We start from the raw sequence: 27,830 nt of genomic DNA, 5'->3' as shown, positions 1-27,830 counted from the left end.
CAATTTTAGAAAAGACAGTTCTAATTAGCAAGTTGGGTTAAGTTTTCATTATGGGAATTCCCAGAGGCAAGCTTTGGCATTTAGTGATTAGAAAAGTTAACAAGAAAATACTGCCTACAAAGTGAGCCAAAGAAAAAGCAAATTATGCTGTCTAATGTATAATAATCTTTTCTGATAAGCCAAAATAAAATAAAGAAAAGGGATTTACAAGTATCTTGTGTAAGCATTTTTTGAAATCCTACTATGTAGGAATATGTGATGTGATAAAGACTAAGAAGCCAATAGAAAAATACATAAGCATTTCTTCAGGTCTGATAAAATTCACTTATGAATCATAGTAAGATGCATAAAAATTTTACAAGAAGTAGATTATTGTCTCCTTTGTAGTTCCCCATGTGAGGCTATATCATATATATCAAACAAGATAAATGATGAGGGAATGAATAAAAAGTCAGTCAAACCTAAGTACGGTTCATTATATCCACAGAACAATAACTAATGAATCCCAGAATTCTAGGTGCTCACTGCAGTTTTCAGTCTAGTTCTACAAATACTTTCCCAAAGTCTCCCTCACACGGGTGCCCAAAGAAAATACCTGTTCAAACCCACGTAATGAGCACTTTGGGGCAGAAACAGGACATTGGAATTGTACTCATCATTACTGATTTTTAGTATCATCACCAGGAGTTCCTACTTTTAAGTTATTTGATGATTTCCTTCTATGGTAGTACGGTCCACCATAATCATTTTTGCTGCTTAGTATCATGGCTGTCATATTCCAGCTTTGCTGCGAAAACAAATGCATGCTTTCCTTCTGTTATCTCAATGAAACTTTGGTATTTGGGATTTTTACAATGTTCAAAGCAGCTCAAATAGAAAAGAAGAAGTTCAAACCAGTCACCAGATCCAAAATTAGCATTTTATTCAGAATGCTGGGGTCAGAGGTGTGTCATTTATTTTCTGGTACACAATACAGAGGCAAAGCTGTTGTCAGAAGTCTCTCCAGTTTAAAAGCATTTTTTTTTCATTTTGATTTTTTTTAAAAACACACTTAGTGCCACCAGTGTCAGGCCACCCCTTTTTCTTTTCTTCTCCTTCCTTTTTTTTTCTTTTTTTTGGTACAAATTATGTAAAACATTTGTGCTAAGAACATTTCTCCCTCCCCAAAACAAAAATGAAATCAAAAAAATTAAAAAAAATTAAAAAATTAAAAATTGAGTATTCTAACTACAGTTCAACAATTGAATCCAATGTCACTTTGTTTTGTAAATACTTTATCCATAACGAAAGATATAAACATGCAAAAAACCTGAATCCATAGTCCAAAGAATACATACACATGTTCTGAAGCTCCTGCACTTCTCCATAGACTATGCTGAGAAAACATTATGTACACATACCATTTTTACAGTGACGTGGAAAAAATACAGTAAAAAAAAAAGTGTACATGGATTGAGACCAAAATGTGTCTAACACTCTAGTTTATGAAAAAATTCAATTTTGCTACAAATCGGTGATATGAAAACTCCCTTTATTTGCAACCAGCTGCGTAAGTTTTTTAAGATTTTAGTGGAAAAAAAAACTACAGTCTAAAACTAGAAGTAATGTACATTTTCCAATCTCATGGTCTTACCCTCCCCCCAAGATACTAAAATTGCTCCATGAGTTCTTGTTTTGTTTGTTTCATTCTGTATTTTAACAAAAAGCAAATGCAATGTAACAAAAGCGTGTTGAAGCATATCATGGTTTAACTTTCTGCTCCTGCCACAAAATATTTTGTCTTTTACTTATCATTTCAGAAATCAGTACCATTAAAGCCTTAAACAGAAAACTAATTCCAATCTGAAAAAGGTACAAAAAGGCACATAAAATCCCAGTGCTTCTGTACTGTAAAATTCAAGTGTAACTGAGCTCAGTGTTTTTCCAAACAGTATTGGATCACTGATATTCCCTCTGAGCCCAAATTGGTTTGCAGCCTATCCCAAAGCCTCCAGCAAGCACGGTGCTAGTAGACTACAAAGTTAAAGCCTAGCTTCTGTATGCTTTTTGGGAATATCAGTAGAAATCATTTGTACTTGTCCAAAAACCAAGTTCACCCTGAAGTTCAGTCATCACCTCCACCATACATGTCAGCGAGCTTCTTGAACCGAGGTCCCCAGTCGTTCAGGTAATCATAGTCCTGCTCGCCACCACTACTTGAGGAATTAAGGGAGCTCAAGGATCCAGCCGTGGAACCACTGCCTTCATAGTCAAAGACTAAGAGGGAGTCATATGGCGGAGCTGTGGGATCATTGTCGGCAGCTTTAAGACCCTACAATTTGGAGAGACAAAGAAAGAAAAAGACTTAAGAGATGGTTGCAATTAGCAAAACCACACGCACACGTCCCTTCCTTTCATGGGATTTCATGGGTTCAAGAACATGGGCAGGACCGCAAAAATTTCAAAATGGAGGTTATCATGGTATAAAGTTAAACAGAAACTATTTTTCTTCTGCAACCTGATTATTGAAAGAGTCCACCCAGAGTCTCTGAGATGTAAGATGGGATAGAGAAGATGTCTGGCTGATAGCAGAAAGGATAAGTCAACGGCTAGAAGTCAAATAGAGGGGATCTGACATAGCACAGTATGTGGAGCAAGGTTACTAGATTAAAAAATATTAAAATGCAAAACAAATTTCATTATCATAATTATTATACATTTGTTCTCATTCATTCACTAAAGGTAGAAGAATTACCGTTCTTGTTAGGATCTCTGATAAGCACCGTTGTTTACAGTCTATTGGATAATTTTTAGAAGAATAATTTAATTCTGGAACAGCTTACCTGAGGCAAACAGCAAATTACAATATCACATGATATGTGGACCTCATGTATTGGAGGATTTCAATAATTAATAGCTGGAGGGAAAGGGGTAAGTATGAATGCCACCATCCTTATTTCTCAACCAGCTTACAGTCTAGCTAACAGGTACGACTGTAATCTGAAGCAAATGATAAATGGTCAGCAAAACTGTAAAGTCTAAGTAAAAATCCTCAGGATGCTGAAATGTCATTTAGAGTACATGAGGAAGAGCAAATATTGTATTTCCTCTAATTATGGAACATCAAAGGAAGAATAAAGATAGGGCAAATGAGATTGCTACGTAGGAAAGGCACTCATTAAATCATTTGTTATTCAAAGCACATAAATTGTGGAAAGAAATGCTAAACTGTGAACAGATATTATTGTTTTAAAAATAGGATAACTTCTGTCTTCTGCAGACCACAGAAAAATCATGATCCAATACCTGCACATAATATGCCAATCTAAAACAAATGCATAGCTGGTTCTTAAAAAGACTTAAAAAATAAGGAATTAATTATAATCTACATTTTAACTCTTAATTAGGCACTTTCTAATATGCAACTGAAATATTTGCAGCTAACTTGTAATTATACCTCACACAACTTATATAGGTCCTTTTGAAATTTTCTCTAATATTTTCTTAGTTTCATTCTAGAACTCCAAGATATAAAAGTACTAGCCTTTAAGCAATCCTTCTCTTTGTGTAACTGCTTTTCAAGTGCTTTTGACTCTTCCTCTTTGAGAATTGGTTCTTACAGTCCACATGTTTTTATGAGCATGTGCATATATGCTTTTTAAAAAGTACTTTTTAAAAAAGATATTCTTCTAATTTGCACATGAGAAATAGATTTTTTTTAAAGCATGAAATTTAAAGTCAAGACTCAGAGAAGTATAAAAAGCAGGTCTTGGACATGTCAACTCTCTGCAATACCAGCTATAATGCCTCAGAATTTCCAAATCTGCGATGGTAATGACAATGATAAAATTATCATAAAAGCCAAATGAGATAAACAGGCTCTGGCTAAACACCATGTCTGGGAAATGTAGAAATTAAGGAATATCAGTTATTGTTGTAGATGTTTTTTTAAAAAATATGATTTCTATTGTTCCTATTAAGGTTGTAAAGAGAGGTTACTATTTCATAAGTCAGGTAATGAGTATATTTCTTTTTGGACAATGCTACTCCCCCCTTAGCTTTCTGCCAGTTTCCCCATCCATGCCCACGTTACATAGTTCATTTTCCACATAGCAACAACTGAATACCATTTGTTCACCCTTTCTTCCTCCCTCTTTCTGTGTTCCCTCTGCAGCCCCCCTCAAAAGACAAACAGAAAAAAGCACAAAAACTAACAACAATCCTGACAACAGCAACAAACACTCATACTAACATTTCCTGAAATTTGTCTTGATTAAATAGTATTTCAGATGTTCAGAAGAATTATGCCTTTGGGTTCTTCCTTTAGTCTGACTGCTTGCGCGTGGAGTTTAAAGGAATTTCCTCTTTGGGAACTGTAAATAAATGTGAGGAAGTAATATTTTAAGGAGTAAAATGGCAGGAACTAGAACTCCAAAAGGATGAAAAGTGTACTACCTGCTCTCTTATTTACAACTTTCTCCTACTGCACGTCATAGCCACTTAAGCATCACTTTCTTCCTCTAGTCTGATTATATAATTTACACCCCAGGAAAGGACGTTGAAAACAATTAAGCAAGACTTCAGCACACTACTTTAGTATAGAAAACTGAAATGATTCTAGTTATGATTTTCCTTATCTTATTTTTAGAATAAACTACAAGGCAATTCTGCTGAGGCTGAGAAACATGGAAGCCTACAATTTCTCAGAATTCCTTACTCCCTTTCTGTGGTCAGTCGGGTTACTGGCCTCAGTGACTCTACCCACCCTCACTACCACAAGAGCCTAACTCCACCCATTTGCTTGGCACTGGGGTTAGTTTTGGCAAACCTATATGGGGTGCAGGAAGAGTAACCTAATTAAGTTCTCAGAAGTACTTCCACTGGCTTCTTCTCTATTTCTCTTTTGACAAGAGACTGCCCCCCATAGGGATTTTACTTGCACTTGGATCTACATGCATATAAAACACTGTGCCATCGATGGACTATAGTTGACTTATAACTTGAACAAGAAGCCAGTCCTGGTTATTGAAAGCCAACAATACTTGGGAGTCATTAGTAGTTAAAACCTTAGGTAACAATAGGTAGCATAGAATATACCTTTATTTGTTTTGTTTACATTTATTCAATTAAAGATAGGCTGGATGAGTATTTATTGTCGTAAAGTGTGGCAATGTCTCTTGCTGACAATGTTTCACCCACTGACTACCTTCCTAGAGTATACACCTTTTAGCACTCATGTACATACCCTTCTCCTTGGCATACACGTTCAGAAACTTCAAACATAAGAGGCAAGTGATTCCCTGAGCTCAGTACTATCTAACTGGAGTCACCCAAGAACTTCACTAAAAGGAATCTGAATTTCTTTAGCTTCAGTAAGAATGAAGGAAATTCCTGATAAGAACAATGAATTCCTGAAAACAAATATCAAGATCTCATCACATCAATTGCTTCAAAATATAGAAGGTACCAAATGGCAAACAACACTGTATTCAGTTCATCATTTTTTATTACAGTTACACTTTTAAGCAAAAACAGACTCGAGCATTGCTCAGTCCTTATGGTGTCAGCACTATAAGGTACTGGAGACAGCTAATGGCTAACAGGGCTCAAATGTGTCTGGATTAAGAAAGTGATGGCTTTTGTTTACTGCACCCAGGGAATAAGCACTAGAAGTGATCTGGTCAGCACTTATGTTTTCAAGGATACCAGAACTCTCTGTCAACCCAATAAGCAACCTGATTCAACCCCTTAAAATATAATCCTATAGGTACTAACTTCCAAACCAGATATTGAGATTCTTGAAAATGTTTCCCTCCCGCCCTCCCTTCCCCCGCCCTTCCATCCATCCTTCCTTCTCTCTCTTCCCTCTCTCCTACTTTCCTCCCTCCTTTTTTTCTTTAAAGAGGTTAGAGTCATAAAATCCACTGGTGAGAGACCACGGTGCCACATAAAAGCATGACATATCATCTTAGTACTTAATGACTGTGAAAGGACAAAGCCAATGAATTTTTAAAAGAATGCTCAGGCAAGTCATCTTTACAGGCAGTGGTTACTTATGTATTTTACCTGGCTTCTACTTTGATAGTCTTGATTTTTATTGGAGACTAAAATAGGACTCTTCCAAACTAAGTATTATAGAAATTCTTGGTAATATTTTAGTAACTCTAAATTAAAGATCATAGTCAAAGTCCTAAGAAACTGACAAGCAACAGGCCCACAATCAGAGGGAATATGGAATGAATCTGGGGCGACAGAACCTTCTGGTCCTCCCTTATGGGATTATTTTATTCTTAGATGTGGACACCTTTCCTCGTGATGTAAAATGTACTGCTGCCAAACATACAAACTAGCTGTGTGTTTTTCTCTAGGTTTTGACTATATTTAGAAGAGTCTGCTTCTTGTTTCACCTGTCCTGGAGAGATAGATCTTGAACTCTGGATAAATTTATCTGGATATATTTATAATTTTTTCTGTAGTTGGAGGGTCCTTAGCAAAGTTGAACAAGCTGTGGCAATGTTCTTGTTGAGGTGATATTTATAGGCTTCTGATCCTCTGCTTTATGGGTAGCTACATGCTTTTATGGGGCCTATAAAACCCCACATCCTTCAGTGAGGAACACATGAGGATACAAGAAGAAAGAGGTCTATTGATCCTCTTACATTCTGTCTTCTCCTGTCTTAGTGCCATTACTTTGACTCAGATCCTCATTATATCCTGAGTGGAGAAAAGCAAAAAAAAAAAAATAGTACTGACTAACTGGTCTTCCTATCTTCAGTTCTTTTCCTGTTCCTTGCATACAGACTACTTTGGCTTATATCTCCAATTTAATGGCATTCCCTCAGATAAAGTACCGAGTGTTTTCTATGGCCTAAGCAGTGTTTCCTACATAAGGTATGAGCTTCCCCATGGGCAATTCCAGACAGTTTTCAACTTTTCATGACAAATTTAAAGTTGATTACCATTTAAGTAATAGAAGATATATGCAGAAAGGGGAAGAAAACAAAACCAGATAAGTGTCTTTCAAATGCCTGATATTTGGGTAAAATACAGGATAAAATCTATACTCTTTAGTAGAACACTAGTGGCCCTAGACTGTGATCCACTGCTGTTTCAGTTATGCTCAACTCCAGCAATGCCAACCAAATTATGTACTCTTTCTCCTATAGATGAAAGGTTCTACCTTGTTAATGGCTATTCATTTCCTTCTAAGAAGCCATCTACTCTTTTTGAAATGTGTATCTCATAGTTGTTCATTTAATTAATACCTACCATTCATTCATCTACCCATTCAAAATCTCATTAAAAATGTCACTTCTGTTCCACGGATTTTTCTTCCTCAACCAGATTGAGAGTCATTCCTGTGAGCTCTCTGGACCCTCATTTATATTCATGTTTGGCTGGAGCTAATTGTGAGATACTTTCTGTAGACTGTTTTGTACCACATCGTGCTTTCCAATAGTGTCACATATCTGATAGTTACCTACAAAGTTATGTTGTTTTGCTTTCCTAGGTTTAATTCCCCCCCCTCCATCAGCATATAGTTCATATTTAAATTTAGTCTATTCAGAAGAAGTTAGAATAGAGGTTTGAAATAGGTGTGCATATGTATTACACTATATAATACTATACAGAATTAAATTTCATTACTGCTCCTTTTCAGGTCTGACATCAGACATTGCATTTTGCTTAAAGCAACTTTTCGGAAGGAGATTTCAACTGTTTTACTTAGAATTTGAGGACAGTAGGAAATATTTTAGATATAAAAAAGGTAACTTACCTGTAATAGGTAATTATTAAGAGAATCTGTCATGTAACTGCCATTATATTAAGAATTTTACCTACATGATCTCATTATCTTCTCATTAACTACAATTTATCCCTATCTCACAACTAAGAAAATTGGGAAGTCAAGAGGTTAAATCCTTGTAAAATGTATCAGAGCTTCAAGGTAAGACAGCTAAATTTGAACTCAAGCAACCAACTCCTGTGAGAGTGGAATGTGATATTTTACAAAAACAAAATTATAATAATAGGATAAATATATATTGTTTAAACATCAGTAGTTTCAGCAAACTATTTTAAAAGAATCTATTACTTATTTTAAACAATACAAATCATAAGTCAGGTTTTTAACAGATGGATGAATTTTTTTCCCCCGTCCTGGTGTTTGCACCCAGGGCCTGGATTCTGTTTCTGAGCTTTTTAGCTCAAGGATAATGGAGCCACAGCTCCATTTCTGGCTTTCTGGTGGTTAATTGGATACGCGAGTCTCTTGATCTTCCCTGATTGGGCTGGTTTACAACTCTGATCCTCTGATCTCAGCCAAGCAAGGAGCCAGGAATATAGGTATGAGGCATGGACATTCAGCTTGCAAATGATTTTTAATACTTCTGAGATGGGAAAATATACATAATTAATAATGTTACTGCAGACATTCTAATGTCTACTGTAAGGCTGAGATCTAATGACTTTGTGACAATGTCTCACTTATTCTCTGAAGGTCATGTTTGAAAACTCAAAATAAAATGAAATTTTGCAATTGAAATAAAAAACAAAGAAACATATGACTTGCTTTTAGTCTACCTGCCTGACTGGAAATAAGTTATTTTTAAGATTCAAGGCAACATCTATCCTTTATTTAAATAAACAAACTAGAAAATGTTCTCATGAGCTTTCTTATTTTTTGCATCTATAAAAGCACTCCAATTATAATCACTACTATATTCTTCTTCCCTTGGAACATTTGGTACACTGCTAAATCAAATAAGACCTGGAGATAAATAAATTTTTGTGCATTTGCAGTGTTTTTTTTAACAAAGTGTGCTTGAGTTCTTTCTAGGTGCCTTCAACCGTTTTAAAACTTTAAAACTATTTTTTTTGTCTGTCAAGCTAAGGAAAAGTTCTGAGCAAGTCTTTACCAGTAGTTTGGATAAAAGAATCAGCATGGAGCTTCTGAGAACTTTGTAACTTTCAGCAACTTTTTATTGCCTTGAACTTACCCACAGAACTGACCTAGAACTTAGTTTTTGGTTGTTGTTAGTAGCATTTTAACTTCCTTAGAGCTTTTCTCCAATTGTACAGGCATTTCTAGGTACACATTGTCCGCTACCTCTTTCATCAAGTTTCTAAATCTTGGTATCACATTTCACTTGGGGAATAATCCTCAAATCAAAAATCGATGCATTCTTTCACCAAACCAAGGTGCTCTACACTACCTTGCAAGGATAAACATCTCTTCATTGGACCACAGAAGAGCTCAGGATGGGACTCTGAAGGGAAGCAAGCTCAATGTAAGATGGCATGTTACTGGAGGCCACCAAATCCATACTTTGTGTGTCTGACCTTTCTTGGCTTGGTAAAGCTTCATTTAGAACTAAGGAGAAGTGAATTTGAGGCAGGAAGAACTACACAGAACAACAAACTGACAATTGTGGCATGTAAATAATTATTGGCCTGTTGCTACAAGATGCATTTTAGGAGGGGCTGAGATGCAGCTGGAAAAAAGCACAAGGTGCCCCTCCTATGACTGGCTGAATAGATGCTTCTCAGCTTAGTATGTGGTTATATTTTGATCAACAAAGGGTAAGGAGAGAACATTACAAATCAAAAGTGCACTTCATATACCTAACCTACTGAAAACTGTAGCTTAGCAACATGAAACACTATTGTAGTCTCTGTTGTTCCCTCCATTACTCTCATGGCTGGCTGGTAGCTACCCTGTATGCCAGACTGGATTGTGCTGTAGTATGCCTAACTTGGGAAGAAATACACATTCAAAATTAGAAATTCCAATTTCTCTGAATGCTATCATTTTTGCACCATTGTAAATTTGAAAAATTCTAAGTTCAATTACCATAAGTCAAGGACTGTCTATACAAAGATTGTTCTGGAAGCAAAGTAGTGAAGATATGTTATGACCAATTTGCTTTTCAATCTACATATTACTGGCACAGTTAGGTTATACCCAGGAGATATTCATTAGTGATTTGCTAAATGGCTAATCCCAAATCCAGCTCAATATTAAATAAAACAAGTTATTCTTAACACATGCAGACAATCCTCAAATGATGAAGGGACTGGAAATGAATCTGCAATCAGTTGTTTGGAATAAACTTTCATGTAAGTAATAATATATGTTTTGTTATTATTTCAAGATAGTTTTTAAGTGCCAAACCTAAGTACAGTTCAGAGAACATAATTTCAAAATGAAAATTCCCACTGTGTCTCTTTACTGTGGTATTTATTAGAACTGAATCTTATCTAAATGCTGTGCTCTATCTACTGAGAAAATGCGATCACTTCAAAACAGAAATCAATGAACACACACAGACACACTAAACACAAACGCAGTATAACACATTTTAACATATTTTTGTTTTCTGAATGTAATCATCACCAGTACAGTAGGAGGTTCCAGATTTGGTTTCTGCTCAATCTCAATAAAACGCAAATTCTGTGGTATCGAGAGCTTTATGCCCTACACAATGGCTGCAGGACTTAAATTTCTGAAAACAACCAAGTCTAAAGAAGCCAGCAATGTACTAGATAAAACCATGAACAAGAAATAGAATTCATTGTAGAGAGAACTAACTCTCATACTCCCTTGGGTGGAAGAAATATTGACAGTTATATGCCAGATAGCTAGTGAGGGTTAGGCCAGAGGAAGCATCGTGTTAGCCCTTCTCAGAGATATCAAGAATTACTTCACAGAGAAGATGTTAACACAGAATCCTTACAAGCCTAAGAGGGAGGGAGTAGTGCTGTGGATGGTTAAAAAGGGTTGGGTTTTGAGAAGTTACTGTCTGTTCAGAGTCTGATCCTCTCACAGAACTGCAAACCACTCATCAGGGCTATAGGTGAAGAAAAGAATGGAAAACAAGGGAGTGGGAAGAATTCAATTGTGAACAGTCTTATAAATTGCTTAAGGTTCAATTTTTATCACCAAGAAAAAAAAGAGCTTCAAGAATGGAACTGAAATCCCACAGAATACAAACAAGCCCCCAACAAGTATTTGCTGAATTATACTGAAGCCATGATTTTTTTGCTTAAATAATCTAGGTCCTACACCTAAAATCAAGAGATTCACTACATCTTGAAACCTGATGATCAGAGGAATAACTCATGAACAATCTTCATAACAATGAGCATAAATCAGATGAAAAATCATCAGGAATTCCTACACAGACTCAAAGATTTAAGTCTTTTATAACTTTCTTTAAAAAAATTCTCTATCTATCTATCTATCTATCTATCTATCTATCTATCTATCTATCTATCTATCTATCTATCTATCTATCTATCTATCTATCTATCTATCTATCTACCTACCTACCTATCTGAATAAGAACTGGAACAGTCAGAGCATATTTTGGTAGATAAAGGAGATACTGGCATACTCTTGTCTTTTTCCTTCTAAATACTTAAGAAAAAACAATACATATATATAGTCAGAAATTAGCAGATCACTCAGGAATTCAGTAATAGACAGTCACAGAGGCATATAAATATTCCAAATTCGCTTCAAAACTTTCTACAAGCTGTAAATACACTAAAACCTTAAGGTTTTCTTTACATATATGAGTATTTTAATGAAGATTTAGAAATAAAAGGCTTATCAGTACATGCTCATAGGCCACATGTAATTGTTAATATTTTGTACTGCATGAAGACCAATTGATTTTTTTTTTCCTTTTCGATGGTACTAGGGTTTGATCTCAATGACACATGCTTGTTAAGCTGGCACTCTAATGTTAATTCAGGTACCTAGCTCTGATTTTTGCTGAGAAAATGTCTCGCTTCCTACCCAGGTTCTTGCTAGAATGACAGCATTGACCATGTCCAGCTTCTCTCTGGTGAGATGCTCTCGTGTATTTTTCTTCCTTGTGGTGGCCTGGAACCACCATCTTTTCTATCCCAGACTCCCGATGGCTTTGAATAACAGGTGTATACCAGTTATTGATTGAGAAAAGGTCTTACAAATTTTTCTACCTGGGCTGGCCTGGAATCATGACCCTCCAATTCTGTCTCCCAAGTAGCTGGGATTACTAGGTGATTACAATTCTTATCTTGAAGATCCTGAGGAAGTATCTAGAGGACACAACACCTGTTATGTATTTAGTCAGTACTAATATATGATGCTGTCTTGTACTAATAATAACAATGCAAAAAGGTAAGTAAAATGAGAGTCACAATCTAACATAGACTCAACATCCTGTCTACTTAAATGCCTAAGTATTAAATGTAGTGGAATTCTTGGTCAGCAATGAGATAATTTTGTCAGTGAAAATCCTATCTGTGACATTCAACAGAGAATTCACTTCCTCTTACAGAGGCTCTTAATGCTCTTGAATGAGGCAAGTATTTAAATCACTTACATAATGTTTAATTCAGCTGCTCTTCCAACTGATTTCCTTCAGTGGAATCACTGTCTAGGCCCTGAACAGATGTCAAATGCAAAGGGTAGAGCATAGAAAACTTCAAGGGAATTATTATTATACACTATAATATAGTTAGTTTACTACTTACAATCTAGGGGAAAAGTTCTTCCTGGGTGAAGTGTGACTAATAACTGATAATATATGATGAAATTCATTTTTACAAACACAGAATATAAATTCACAGACCTGTTTTGTATTATTATAATTAAATGGTTTTTCTGTTACTGTAGCCATATTTGTTTTCACATAAGAATAAATATAGGAAAAGTATGAATCACATAGCTGTATTTTAAGCAACGTGTGGTCTACATAAGGCTAATCATTATTTTAAAATTAAAATAAAAACTTTGCCAACTGCTGGTGGTTCATGCCTATAGTTCATTCCTAACTCTCAGGAAGCTGAGAGCTGAGAATTATGGTTCGAAAACAGATGGGGCAGAAAAATCTGTGAGACTCTTATCTCCAATTAACTACCCCCCCCCCAAAGCCAGAAATAAAGCTGTGGCTAAAATGGTAGAGTGCTTGCCTTGAGCAAAAGATCAGGACATCATCCACGGGCACAAAAACTAATAATACTAAAATAAAAAGGCTTATAAAGAAAATGAGTCTCTTTCTATACCTCATTAATGAAGTCTCCGATGTCCCCGGGGTGTGGGGCTGCAGATCTGACAGGGTACTGTGGTTCAGCATGAATGGGTCTCTCATCCAGTCGACGGATTCCTACAGGCTTGATGGCATCAGGCTCCACAGTATCAGGCTGCTGGAGTTGGCTCAAATCATAATCCTGCAAAAGACAAAACCCAAAATCCATGGTGGATGGGTACAAAGATGGAGAATTACAACCTTTGTGTTTAAACACATCCTCAGAATGCATAGAAATGAGTGGAATTTAACATAATGGAAAAGTTGCCACTAGGAGTTTTTCATGTTATGATTAAATATTTCTTTCACACAGCTCTTTCTTCTGTGTTTTTCATGTCTGCAGTCTGTGCTCCATCTGCTTTAAACCGTTCCTCATCAGCTCTCAATGGGAAACAGCAGTGTGACGAGGTCTCACTACAAAATGACTAAAAAACCAACTAGAATGTATAGTTGTACCACAGAACCAAAAAAGAAAAAAAAACACCACTAATGTAATGCCTTGAATATTTTTTTAAAAAAACTTGATAGAATCTAGGCCCTTATATCTGTCATTCTAGCTACTCAAATGGCTGGGGATCGGTTTAAAATCAGCCTAGGCAGGAAAGTCAATGAGATTCTTATCTCCAATTAACCACCAAAAAGCCAGAAGCAGAGCTGTGGCTCAAGTGGTAAAGTGTTAGCTTGAACACAAAAAGCTCAGGGACAGCAACCAGGGCCTGAGTTCAAGGCCTAGCAGTAGCACCAAAGAAAAAATGGTGAAGGTATCAGTATCAATATTTCAGTCAACTTCATTGCTTCCTCCATTCTGTGATCTGGAACCAGAGTCTACAAATTATAGTTTGTGGGTCAGTCTGATCTGTGGACTATTTTCCCTTAAGAATGGCCTTTTATTTTCAGAGTGTTACTTAAAATATCAACCAGGGTATGCTAAGGGCACCACATGTGGTCCATAAAACCTAATGATCATTTCCTATCTAGCCCTATATAGAAACAGTTTGGTGATCTGAGATCTAAGAGTGCTGTGCCAGGGAGAGTACAGACTGTCCTCAATGAAGCTATGTGGCACATTCTGGAAAAACAGCCTCTGAACTCACAGGGAGGGAGAAGGAAGAAGTATAAGAAAGGATGGTGTGGGCATAGACTGAGTCCTATGAACTATTTTCAGATAATATAATAGCTGGCTGGACAAAAATGTATAAGGAAACACACTGTAAGTTGGAAATGAATTCAATTTTATGTTTAGGCGAGCACTTCACACTTTTAAAACCTCCAAATTCTCTGCTACAAAATGTCATATCCCCATCTTAACCTAAATGCCCCAATTCAATGCTGACATTTACAGAATGTACCAATAATCTGTTCCTCATCTTCATTCCTACTGCATCTCTATCTAAACTCAGCTTAAATCGTTCCTCAGACTCTCTACAGTAGTTTTGATTTATTCAATTCTCAAGCATTTACCACATCTGGCAGTGCTTTGGGTGTTTTACATACATCTGTTCATTTAATCCTCAGACCACATTTTGCCATCCCCATTTAAGAGAAGACACCAAGTTTCAAGTAACTCAGGAAACTTGTCCATGGTCCCAGATCTATCAAGACACAAAAACTCGCCCTAATTCCAAATGTATTATGCTTTACAGACTGGCTCTTTTCACAGTTACCTTTGACACTGCGTCAAGCTCAAGCTACAAGACTAAATTAAAGAGGAATGAGTAAATGGCTGAATCCATATTCAGAAAAGAGATCAGCAATGCTCAATAGGAAATGTACTCATACACCTTGGTCATGTAAATGTAATTCCTCTGTACAGTATTTTTATAATAAAATGTACCAAAAAGAAAAGAGATTAATGTCAAGAATGGTTAAAATAACAAGAAAGATAAAGGAAAGTTCACTAACCTGCATACCCACTATATGCCAGGCATCCAACCAAGTTGTTCTTTTTTTTAAAGTATGTATTAATTGAACTAAGATTTCACTGTGCTATTTCTACATGCATATAATATACTTCTACCATGGTTCTTGCTGAAGATTTTTCTCACCATTAATACTTCCTAACAAACATGTAAAATTGTTTTATTACCTTGTCTTTGAATGCTAAAGTTCACTCTGAGTGGTGGATAAAATTCCTGAAGTCATACACGTAGTAGATGATTAAGATGGGAGATATGTCTGTCTTGATGCACATATATAAAACAGAACTCTATAGCCAGACACCAGTGTCTCACATCTGTAAACTCAGTTACTCAGGATGGTGAGATCTGAGGATCATGGCTCCCAGCCAGCCCAAGAAAACAAGCAAGTGGCTCCTGTTGAGTGTGCACCTGCACACACACACATACACCGTGCATGAAAATAAAAAACTCTAGGATGTTAATTCCACCTGATTTTAACTCTTCCCCTAATTAATTATTTACTTAGAACTTTGTCTAGCCAGTACCATGATGGAAGAGCAATCCATCTCAGAAGTGTGTACCACAATGAGGGTAGGTGGGAATAAGAATAAGAATAAGACAAGCCAGATAGAGATGCATACTTTGTATATCACAGATAATAAAATACCCAGAAGAAAAATTGGTCTTGTATCTGAACACTGAAACGTGGGAGAAGGAGAAAGCACTGTTTAAGAAAATCAATGACATGAGCAAAGGCACGGGATTGTTGTCAGGATAGAGTATTTCAAATCATCCATTTAAAATGAGCGAGAACAGCTTCATCTTGCACAAATGTGCTACATTTTCAATTTTATAGAATTGATGAGTTACAGAATATGTTATGGGTCTAAAATGATATAACATGTAAAAGCCTTTGAAATGTAAAAATGTTGTACAGATCAAGAGAGATTTATTTCGAGAGTTGTGAATGCTTCCACGTGAAGAAACATGGTTTTCCAGACCATTTTTAATTGTGTAACTACCAACACTGGAGAGTGGGATAAACTGTGGATTAGTTTGGACTCTCAGTGTGTTCCATAAAGATACATACTTATATGTGTGTGTATATGTGTATACATATATATATATATATGTATATATATATATATATATATATATATATATATATATATATATATATATACACATTTGTTGTTGGTGGTGGTGGTCGTGGGGCTTGATCTCTGGGCTTGGGCGCCATCCCTGTGTTCTTCAGCTCAAAGCAAGTGCTCTACCACATGAGCCACAGCACCACTTCCAGAGTCTCATGGACTTTCTTGACTGGGCTGGCTTTGAACTGTGATCCTCAGATCTCAGCTTCCTGAACAGCTAGGATTATAGGCGTGAGCAACCAGCACCTGGCTGTATATATATTTGTATATAAACATACATATTGTATTTTGAAAGTTAATAAATATTTCCACCCTGAGGGTAAAATGTATTTTGTTGGAAGTCCCTGCATTGAATCAAATTTAAGAACTATCTTTTCTGTGGTTACGTATTTCTTGATAGTCTGAGATATATTTATTGCATGATAACCTACTGTGATAAAGATAGGCATATAAGAATTTCTTTTATGTGAATAGAAACAAAAAAAGAAAAGCATGTGGTACTCATGCTGTATGTGGAGAGAACCACTCTACCTTGCTTATCTTGTCTTTTTCACAGTTTCCAGTGGACTCAGAGGTTGCAAATACACATACATTTTGATGTGTCTGTACTGTTTCAAAAATACTCCAGTAAATTGCCAACATTTAGACCTAAGTATCACAACTGTAATAGAAAGATCTGCAAAAGAGCTTACACTCTAACATAACAATGTGAAGTACGGAAGGTGACAGCAGCCATTCCCTTGGGACAATGACTGTTCCTCCTGCTGGCCTGCTTCATTCACTTACTAATGTGCATAGGACACACTTGAACACCATGGAATCACAGCTGTTTATGTTCCCTTGGATTATCCTTTTCTATTTGAGATTAGAAGTGGTTTTAAAACTTCTGGGTTCTGCTCGATCCTTCTGACCGTCATTGTATTAGATAGGTCGAGAAAGTATCCATTTAAAGTTACCGTTGAATATAATCTCAGTGATGACAATCATATCAAAAGATTTGTTCATTAAGAAATGTGACTTAAATGACATCACACACCATGGTAGTAATTCATACTAAAAAGAAGAGAAAAAGTCTTGGTCCTGTCAGAGTTAGTTTTCATATCATGATGGGATCCCGTTAAATTTCTGTTAAATAATGCTATCAAAAATGAATCAGAAAGCCATTAATTACACGAAGCAAGAAACTGTGTGAGAACACACAACACTTTCTGTGTGATGGCTTTTCCTCCTCTGCTGCAATTGCAAGACAGAAATATCTAATGGTCATTGGAGCCCAAGACAAAGAATATCACTGACCCACAGGGATGGGCTCTTCTGCTGATGTCCATCTGTGTTGTAAGGCAAAAGTTCTGAGTTGCGGGCTCAAATTTAGATCTTTTGAAAAGGGTCATTCAATGTGAATTTTGTAAATTATACATCTTTACTATCCCATAATGCTTTACTTAAACACAAATTACAACATATAGGGTGAGAATTATAATGAGAATTACAGAGACCAAAAATGTCTTCAAAGTCTTTGGGTTCATGGCCTCATTCTGAAGACCATGAACAATCCAGGAAGAAATCTTTATTTGGATCCTAAAATTCTAGAGAAAGAGTAGATCTGGAAATTTTCATGTACCGGTCAATCTTTACAGTGTTCACATCCCAAAGAAATTTAAGTATCAAAGGAAAGCCCAGGAAAATCTATTTTAACTAATATTTAGAATCTGTGTTAATTGGCAATGATCACTAAAATATGCATGGAATTAGGTTTTTAGAATACTAATATTATAAGTAACTTAACATATTTTTCTGTGATTTGCCACTTTTTAAGGGTGAATTGGGAAGAGGTTAATACCAATTAAAGCTCTAGTTCTGGTTTTCTTGCTAAAATACCACTGACTTGTAACAATTTGAAATTGATTCCGAAAATAATGACACAAATCTACCTTGGGGCATTTGGTTGTTAAACAAAGCAAAATTACATGAAATCAAAGTAAACTGTAAAATAGAATACAGGATACAAATAAACTGGAATTCTGTAATCTGAATATTTCAGAAAACTGTTTTTCAGGTATAAGCTACAGTCTGGCAGTCTGTTTCAGGGAGTGGTGAACACATTTATCTACCATTCCACAAATCTTTAAGAAATGCTTACTGGGTGCCAAATGCCATTTTCAGCTCTGAGAGAGTGAAAGAAGGAAAAGAAATTTTACCCCATCATCTGTGAGGAATCACATTAAGTACTTACTTTCTCACAGGGCATCACATGTAATCCAAACAAAAGCCCTTCCAATGATTGTTATTCTTCCCACTCTATTGCCTACTGCCCTTCAGAGAGGTTAATGATTTGTACAGGGTCACAGATTCAGTTAAGCAGAGCCAAAAGATAAATCAGAGACCATCAGAGCAAGTGAAATAAATGTATTGAAACATTTGTTGCATCACGAAATGCACCACATAGATTGTGGAAGAGACGCAATAGGATTTAAATGTGTGTAGGATGGGGGGTAAGGTAGAATTTAAGTGGAAATGCTACTGAGACATTGTGCTTGGACATGTGCCATAGGAAAGACAGAGTTCTTAGCATTGTGTACACTTAGTTGAAACAAGATTCACTTTTGTTTAGGAAAAGAGAAGTCTATACTTAGGTCCATAAAGATTCTGGCCCAAGGAAAGAGGGTGCAGGTTTTCATGGTTTTCTGTCATCCTCCATTAATTGAGCCTGTGGTAACTCACAGGAGTGTTATTCTCCTAGGTCAAGCCTGGTAACATTGTAAAAGTTGCAACTTTAAAATACCCATATAGTTAAGGTAGACATTTTAAATGTCTTAAGATTGAGAAATAAAATACTTATATGAACAGAAATAGATAAAATTCTCAAGGAAAGTAAAGTATCTGTTTTGTGAGAAAAAAAAGGTGGCATAGAGCAAGAAACTTCAGACAAATGAAGAAAACTGAAGGGAAAGGAAGAGTAGAACATGACTATCAAATCATCTATAGCTCCTGGGATTAAAGTAATTGAAGTTCCTCTTTAATTCCTTAGCCCACTTATTTATCGGGCAATTGTTTCTTTGAAGATTTGTTCTTGGGAAATTTAATTTTTTGAATTCAAGTATATTTTGGCTATGAGACTTTTGTCCATTGTATGGCTAGTGAAGATCTTCTCCCAATCCATGGGTTTTCTATTGATCTTGCTAGCTATGTCCTTTGCCATGCAGAAGCTCTGGAGCTTCATGCAATCCCATTTGTCCAACCTTTCTTCGATTTTTTGTTTCTGAGTCTCTATTAAGAAAATTTCGGCCTGTGCCAAGGAGACCTAGGGTTTCTCCTATTCTGTCCTGTAATGTTTTCAGGGTGTCTGCTTTGACTCCGAGGTCTTTGATCCATTTGGAGTTGATTCTGGTGCAACTGCACCATAAATAAGTGGGCTAAAGACTTAAAGAGAAACTTCTCTGAAGCGGAAATAAGAATGGAAAATGAACCCTTAAATATGTATTTTAATGTTTTCGTTTCTTTGATGCAAGTGTTTCTAACGCATTTATAAGATTATTTCTTAGTTGCTTTGTATGTCCCTCCCCCACAGTGTAACCCCCGCTTTCACTATATTTGATGTCAGTATAACATGTGGAGGAGATGGGGACAAACAAGTCGTTTAAGGATTCAGGTGGACCTGTTGCAACAATGAGAAGTACAAAATGTCATGTCAAAACCAGCTTTACAATGTCGGTGTGGGGGGGGGGAGGGGGGTATAATTGGGTGGGGGGAGGGGGGAGGCTGGGAAGGGAGGTGAAGGGTAAACAAAGGAGGAGGCTGCAATGCTTGGTAAGAAATGTATACATTATCCTGCCCATGTAATTGTAGCCCCTCTGTACAGTATGTTCTCAAATAAAATAAAATAATATTAAAAAAAAAGAATGGCTAATAGACACATGAAGAAATGCTCAACCTCTCTAGCCATAAAAGAAATGCAAATCAAAACAACATTGAGATTCCACCTCACCCCAGTTAGAATGCTATAATCAAGAACTCTAATAACAACAGATGCTGGACAGGATGTGGCCAGAAGGGAACCCTACTGCATTGTTGGTGGGAGAGTAAACTTGTTCAACCACTCTGGAAAGCAGTATGGAGGTTCCTCAAAAGTCCACATAGAGCTTCCCTATGACCCAGCAATCCCACTTTTGAGCATTTACACAAATGATCACAAACAAGGCCATACTAAAGCTACCAGCACAACTATGTTTATTGCAGCATTATTCACCATAGCTAAGATAAGGAACCAACCCAGATGCCTCTCAGTAGATGAATGGATCAAGAAAATGTGATATATATACATATGTATATATATATATACATATATATATATATATATAATGGATTTCTATGCCTCTATCAGAAAGAATGACATAGCCCCATTTGTTAGGAAATGGAAAGACTCGGAAAAAATTATAATAGGTAAAGTAAGCCAGGCCCAAAGAAACGTAGGTCCCATGGTTTCCCTTATCTGCAATAACTAGTACATGTGTAGGACAGCAGTAAAGGCCAAAAGCTATATACATGTGACCATATAAGATGAAGTTAAGTGAAATGAACCACAAGATAGGGACACAAGTTAATTTTTTCTTTCTTGCTATTGTTTCTAACATATTTATAATGTACCATGTGATTTTTTTGTTGTTGTTTTGTATGTTCGTCCCTCACGGTATAACCCCTATTTTCACTGTTTTTGATGCTGGTGCCCTGCATCTTGTATATACACTTCTCTAATTTGGGGAGGGGAAGGGAAATTTGAAATGCTTAAATAAGGATACAGGTTGACCCATTGTAACAACGAGATGTACAAAACACTATGTTGAAAACAAACTTCACAACTTTGGTGTCGAGGGGCAGGGGGAGTATAGCTGTGGAGGAGGGAGGGAAGGGATGGTAGGGGGAAAACAAAGGAGGAGGTAACAATGCTCCATAGGAAATGTACTCATTACCTTGCTCATGTACCTGTAACCCCTCTGTACAGCATTTTTACAATTAAAAAAACGTACAAAAGAAAAAAATGTAATTGAAGACAATAGTAAAATGTATCAACACATTACCACATTATTAATGACACTTAAATAAAATACCCTAGCAAACTTGCTGTATATTACATTACAACCTCATATTATTCCCCAGAAAATATGGTGAGGATAGTAACAATTTGCTCAGGTGAAATGGTGACAACTAAGTAGATTCTACAGATTACTGAAATTCCTCCAAATTAAAAAAAAAGCTAAACATTTTTTTGAGATTTAATTATAAACCTACTTGGGATAAAATAACTCAAGGACTTAAAATATACAGATGAAGGGCCTGTTGTTTCTATCTTCATCCATATTTTAATCTCACTGCCAGTCTTCCACTGGCTGAGGACCCAGTGAAAGAGAGCATTTCCATTGTTTCTGCTTCCTTGGCTAGCTCTGAATAGTGACTTAGAAAGTCTAATTTTAAAATGCTACCTGTTTTATGGATGAGCTGAAGGCTCATGATAGTTTTGTTTCAGAAACTGGCACACTGAAACTTTATCACAATGTATCTCTCATTATGAAATGTTTGGCACATTCTTTTGGAAAAGTGAAGGAAATATGCAATGAGCTTCAAAGACCTTGTCTTGGGTTACAGATTTTGTTACTGGCCTCATAGAACTTTGCATCTAATATCTGCAATAGGGACATGCCTGAAAGCCCAAATACTTTCATTTTCTTCTAATGTTTGTAATCTCTAATTCTTTTTGTAGCCTAGAGGCTATGAAGACGAATTCATCTCCTTACCCTCAGAAGCACTGTCTGGCTGGAAGGTAAAGTATGGCCAATGAAAACATCTCTTCTGTATTTTTACCTAAAGCTCTAACTTCTCTTGTCAAATTCCCCAAATGTCACCATTTGTATAAAGAAGTCATTATTATTTGTTCTTGTGGGAAACACATGCACAGTTAATAAAGAAACAACATTTGGTTGGGAAAATAGTGAGAAGAAACAGAGTTCTTCAGTTTATGATATACCATTTCAGATTTTCCTAAAGATCTTTTTTTGTTTTGTTTTATTTTGAGATAAATTTATATATGTAGTCAATTCAGTAAAGGGACCCTGGCATTGACTTCTAAAAGCAGATTCTCTGGTCAGAATATATTGAGTTAAATCCTGGCTCTGCTATAACTTCAATATGTGCCTTTGAGCAAATAGTTTTAATACATTTCCTGGGCTCCCTTTAATAGTCATTATTCAAAAAGTTAATTAGGGGTGAATGCTGTCAAGAATCCAATGTACATCCTACAAAATTAAGAAGAGTGAGGGAAGGGGTGGGGTGGGTAGGGTAGGGACAGGTGAGAATGTGGAAAGGGGTGACATTGATCAAGACACATAGTATTCATGAATGCTAAATGCCAGCTCTTTTGTATAACTACCTACAGATAATATAAAAAGAAAAAAGTTAACTAGGAGTTTACAAATAAGTCTACATCAAGTTTCAACGATCCTTTTCTGTTTTAGACAGAAGATATTTTAGGCTTGTTGGGTTACACAATCTCTGTTGTAAGTGTTCTAGTCTATTGTTGGTGTAGTATGCACAACATATAAATGGTAGAATTAATAGCACTGCTAGCAAATATTTATGCAGAGTAACAGGCAGTTAGTTGATTCAAATGCTGGCCTGCCATTAACTGGTAGCATTAACATACATTAAGCGTAGCTGTTAATACAAGCTTGGCATTCAAATCCTTATCATGTTATTACTTTGATGTTGACAATTTTTCACTTTCCGTTTCCTGAAGTATAATATAGCAAATTCATAATTAGCTAGAAAGAATAAAGAGTAAAATGAATTACATAAAATATATGTTCGTTCACATGAAGTGACAGGAGTAGCAAAGAATGAACCATATGCAAAGCATGTATAAATAAAAATATTTTAAAAGAAGTAAGGATGAGCCCTGACAAATCCCAAGTATGTGCCATGTGCAACCTAGCAGTATTGTGTCCCTTGGTCATCAATGTGAGAACAATAGGAAAGGGTAATATACTGACAAAAAAATTCCCTAGTAAATCCTACTTCTCTATTCTTAAATTTACTAACCTGGACTGCATCCTCTGGGTAGATATATATATATATATATATATATATATATATATATATATAATATATATATATATATACATATACATATATAGATATAGATATATATAGATATATATATGGATGAGTGACTTGGAAACACTGTTTACAGGGTGAACTTTAGCCAACCATAAAAATGCAGAATGTGGTCTCCACAGGTATGTCCAGTTCTTCCATCTGTTAGCTTGCTTATAAAGCAGAATTTTGCAAAATAATTATTCAAGAAATCAAATATGTCATGGTTAAGAGATTCCACTTTATTTTCCACTTTGGCCAGATGGTCAGAGTTGGTTGCCCACATAGGGGCTGGTTCTGGAGATTGGCAGGATGTCTATAGAGAACTCAAGCTCAAGCACGCAATCTCTTGACTCAAGAGAGCCACCTGGCTTGGCCTCAAGAGGTTTTCTTGTACCTGTTCCTTATTCTTCTGTCCAGGCATCCTGCCAGCATTTCAGATTTTAGTTCCTGCTGTTGTGTATTCAGACTTCCTATTTTTTCATAGCTTCATTGTTTAGATTATAACAAGTGCTTAAAAGTTGCTTTTGTTGAAAGGCATTAATGCCTTATTTGGCCCACAAATTAACTAAACACAGGGTAAAATCTAGACATCCCTGTCTCCAGTGTTCTTCTGTGTCTTTTGAACCACTCTTTCCTGCAGTTATTCTGCAGCCATCTTGGATGCTATGAAAGAGCAGACAGGAGACAGAACCACCTGGTAGGAATCAATGGCTCATTTAACAAGGTCTCATCTGACCAATCTTGAGACAATTTACTATCAGACTACCTTGGACCATCTCTCTGACATCACTTCTGTCTACCAGAACACATCTGTGGACTGGGACTGTTAAGCATGCATCCTTTCCACAGCTTTCTTTTAATCATTTGTCTATTTAAACCTATAGCTCATGTCTGTATCCCAAAGACAGCCAAAGATGAACCGAAGTCCTGTCTTCCCATGGCTGCTCAAGCCATGTGATAAAACTCCTTTGTCTACCCTATTTGGGGTATAGGGACAAAGGGCCAGATCTGATATTTGGAAGCCTGGGAATATGTACTTGGGATCTGAAGCTCAGGTTTCCATATTTATTTTATTTTTTCATGTAACAACTAATGTGCTCAATTTGGCAATCCATGCTTAACCAGTTAATTGGGTCTCAGCCTTTGCCCATTTTGAAGTTAGGCTGCCAGTATCTATCGAATAAGCTGAAGCCAAAGCCCTAGCCTTGCTGGTCATTCTCAGTACTATCTGCCCACTATAGGTTAGTGACACTAAATAATAAAAACTATGGGTTAGTGACACTAAATAATAAAAACCACCTACCAAATAACATCAAGAATAATGCAATAAGAGCTTGGGCTATCAAGTCTCATAGTTCTGGATTTGAAACTGTACTGGCAGCACTGTTTAATTCATATAGACTCTAGGAAGGCTCTCAAGAATCATACCAAAACTGAGAGTGTGGCCAAGTGTCTGACATGAAACAGGTATGTGAGGCAGGCTAGCATTTATAAGGGCTATCATCATTTGGTACACACATCAGAGCTTTTCATAAATGAAATCGAAGTTATCAGTGGTATTCAATTGACCCTATGGGTAAAGATGTATTCAGGTTAGAAATTCAGGGAGAAGGTCAAACACAGTTCATTAACTTACAGATGAGTGATGTCAGATACCAACTGTCCAAGATATGAGAAAAGGATGACTGTAAGCCCCTGCACTATTAGAGATTCAGGAACACGTTTGGACATAGCAGTTCAAAATAGAGAGTTATGAATGCAGTTCACAAAACCACAAAGCAAAGATAGTTTGATTTAGCCTGACTCCAGAGAGACAAAGTATCTTGAGATCAAGACTCAGTGGCTGAAGTTAATTAGACAGGTTTAGTCATGGACTAAGCTAAGAATGTACACCATAATTACATTAAGTACTGACAGTTCAGTGTTACTGCAGTATAAAATGTCCAGCAGGGTGAAAATGAGAAGATGAAGTAAACCACCTACCCCAAAGTGTCCATTCCTAAAACCCAGTCCCTGATCATGTGGGGCTTACCCTCTTCTCACGGCCCTGAACTCTGATGAATGTGCTCTCTGTCATGGGGACTCTAGAAGGCCTCATCTATATAAATACTGAGAGTCATTTGCATAAGGCACAGAAGAAATCAATTTTATTTAAAAAAGAATGTCAACTGACACACTTGATTACATCTGGATCTTTGAGGCTCTAGAAGCTTGGACTTGCTCATGTCATGAATCCCTTCATTTAGAGATCTCCCTTTATCTATTTATCTGTCTACCTTTATATAGACTAGAAGCACTGTCTACTTTATAGGACAGAGAGACAGATAGACAAGCAGACAGACAGACAGATACAATTCCTGACATGTTCAACTGCTTGGACCTGCTCAAAAAGACACTAGCATGACAAAGATTACTAAGTATTTTCATCAGATGCCTGTCCCTGCTTTGTGATAGTTATTGCATACTCATGTTTCAGCCTCATTTCATTTCCAAAACCCACTGTACTTGTATCTTCTCTTTGTTCATGGACACATTTCTCTCTTGCATGTCTGGACTGACCAGATAGATTAAGGGACTGGGGTAAAAACTAATTTTATACAAACTCCCAAAAGATTCTTGAAACTCAGATATCCAAAGTGGATAGGGGAGAGATCTATTGGGGATTGATAACCACATCCACATTTATTCTTTTTTGGGGTTATATTCTTTCTTTGTACATCTTTATTGTAAAAATATTGTACAGAAGTGTTAAAGTTACATGGGCAAGGTAATGAGTACATTTCCTGTCGAGAATTGTTGCCTCCTCCTTTGTTTTTCCCCTACTATCCCTTCCCTCCCACCTCCACAACTACACCCCTCCCTGGCAAAGTTTAGGTGCACAGAGACAATATTTTCCCCCAGGGATTTAGAAGTGACAATCTCCTGTGTTACTTCCAGATGTGGCTGGCAAACATTTCCCATAAATCATTCTCTTCATGCTGGTGTCATCCAATGACAACAAGTATGTGTGGCTAGAATGTCCTGGAGCCTATAGGCAACACAATGTAGCCATGGGCATGCTCGGTCCCCAAGTGACTGTCTAGAATAGATCAAATCTTCTTTCTCCACTCCACCCGTGCACTGACACAAATTAATTACTCTTTCTAGAAAGTATGCAAAGATGTGTTTCAGCTGGGGTCTTGTCACGGAAGGTTACCACCTTGTTACCAGTTAGGAACAGTAAATTAGCTGCTAACTTATTTTAACTAATACATTGGGCTAAATGTATCAGTTTCAATTATGTACTCCCTCACCTTTTTCTGACAGGACTGACTTCAAACTTCAGTTACAAGTCTCAGCTTCTTGATTAGCTAGGATTACAAGAATGAGCCACTAGCCTCTACCCCCTATTTTCTCTTCAGGCAGTAGTATGGAAACCAATCCTGTGATTCCAGAATAATGTGCTCTGAAATAAAAAACTGGTTTTCTTCATCTAAAGCAAAACAATGATGATGTAATTTAATCAAAGTCTGCAAATATAAGTATCTATAAAGTACAGGCTGATAACAAATAATAAAGCTGGAAAAATTACTGGAATATCAATATACATTTCTGTTTTGTTTTTTAATCTATTTTTTTATTGTAAAGACACAGTACAGAGGGGTTACAGTTACATGAGTACGGTAATGAGTACATGAGTCGAGCATTGCTACCCCCTCCTTTCTTTTTCCCCTACCATCCCTGTCCTCCCCACCTCCCCAACTCCTTCCTTCTCTCCCCTCCCACAAAGTTGTAGTGTCTGGTACATCCCATTGTTACAATGGGTCATCCTGTATCATTATTTCAGCATTTTGCTATTTCCCTTTACCTCCCTAAATTATAAAAATGTATATACAAGATGCAGGGCTCTAGAGTTTCTCCTATTCCTTCCTGTAATGTTTTCATGGAGTCTGATTTTATTTTGAGGACTTTAAGATGTATATGGATCTAGTTTTAACTTTCTACAAGTGTTTAATCAATTTTGCCAGCACCATTTACTGAAAAGGCTGTCTTTCTTCCATTCTATTTCTTTAGTTCCCTTGTCAAAGGTTAGATGGCTATAGGTCTATGGGTTCATTTCTGGGTCTTCAGTCCTATTCCATTGGTCCTCGGGTCTGTTTGTGTGCCAGTCCCAAGATGTTTTGATTATAATGGCTTTGTAGTAGAGTTTAAAATTTGGAATGGATATTCCTCCAGCGCTGTTCTTTCTACTAAGGATTGTTTTTGCTATTCGGGGTCTTTTATTGTTCCATATGACTTTTTGGATTGCTGCTTCTTTTCATTGGAAAATGAGGTTGGAATGTTGATAGGTATCGCATTGAATCTGTAGATAGCCTTTGGCAGTATTGCCATTTTCACGATGTTAATCCTCCCAATACAGGAGCATGAGACCTTTTTTCCACTTGTTTAGTTCTGCTTTAATTTTCTTTTTCAGGCTCCTTGGCACAGGCCGAAATTTTCTTAATAGAGACCCAGAAGCACAACAAATCAAAGAAAGGTTGGACAAATGGAATTGCATGAAGCTGCAGAGCTTCTGCAAGACAAAGGACATAGCTAGC

General features: G+C 36.6%; 1 protein-coding gene across 2 annotated transcripts in view; it reads right to left on the bottom strand.

The window, feature by feature from the left end:
• Positions 1-905: 905 nt before the first annotated feature.
• Positions 906-27,830, bottom strand: part of Cdh2 (cadherin 2) — a 227,472-nt gene continuing 200,547 nt past the window's right edge. For both annotated transcript variants that reach the window (XM_070029401.1, XM_070029402.1), the window contains 2 exons: positions 13,036-13,200; positions 906-2,311 (listed from right to left, as the gene is read on the bottom strand). In XM_070029401.1, coding sequence (XP_069885502.1) covers positions 2,105-2,311; positions 13,036-13,200 — 372 coding nt within the window. In that variant the 3' untranslated portion in view covers positions 906-2,104. The remainder of the gene's footprint in view (positions 2,312-13,035; positions 13,201-27,830) is intronic.

This window comes from Dipodomys merriami, unplaced genomic scaffold (assembly GCF_024711535.1).
Source record: "Dipodomys merriami isolate MVZ:Mamm:240054 unplaced genomic scaffold, mDipMer1.0.p SCAF_2, whole genome shotgun sequence".
NCBI classification, from domain to species: domain Eukaryota; kingdom Metazoa; phylum Chordata; class Mammalia; order Rodentia; family Heteromyidae; genus Dipodomys; species Dipodomys merriami.
Note: the sequence above shows the minus strand (reverse complement) of the source record. Positions and strands in the feature narration are given on the sequence as shown.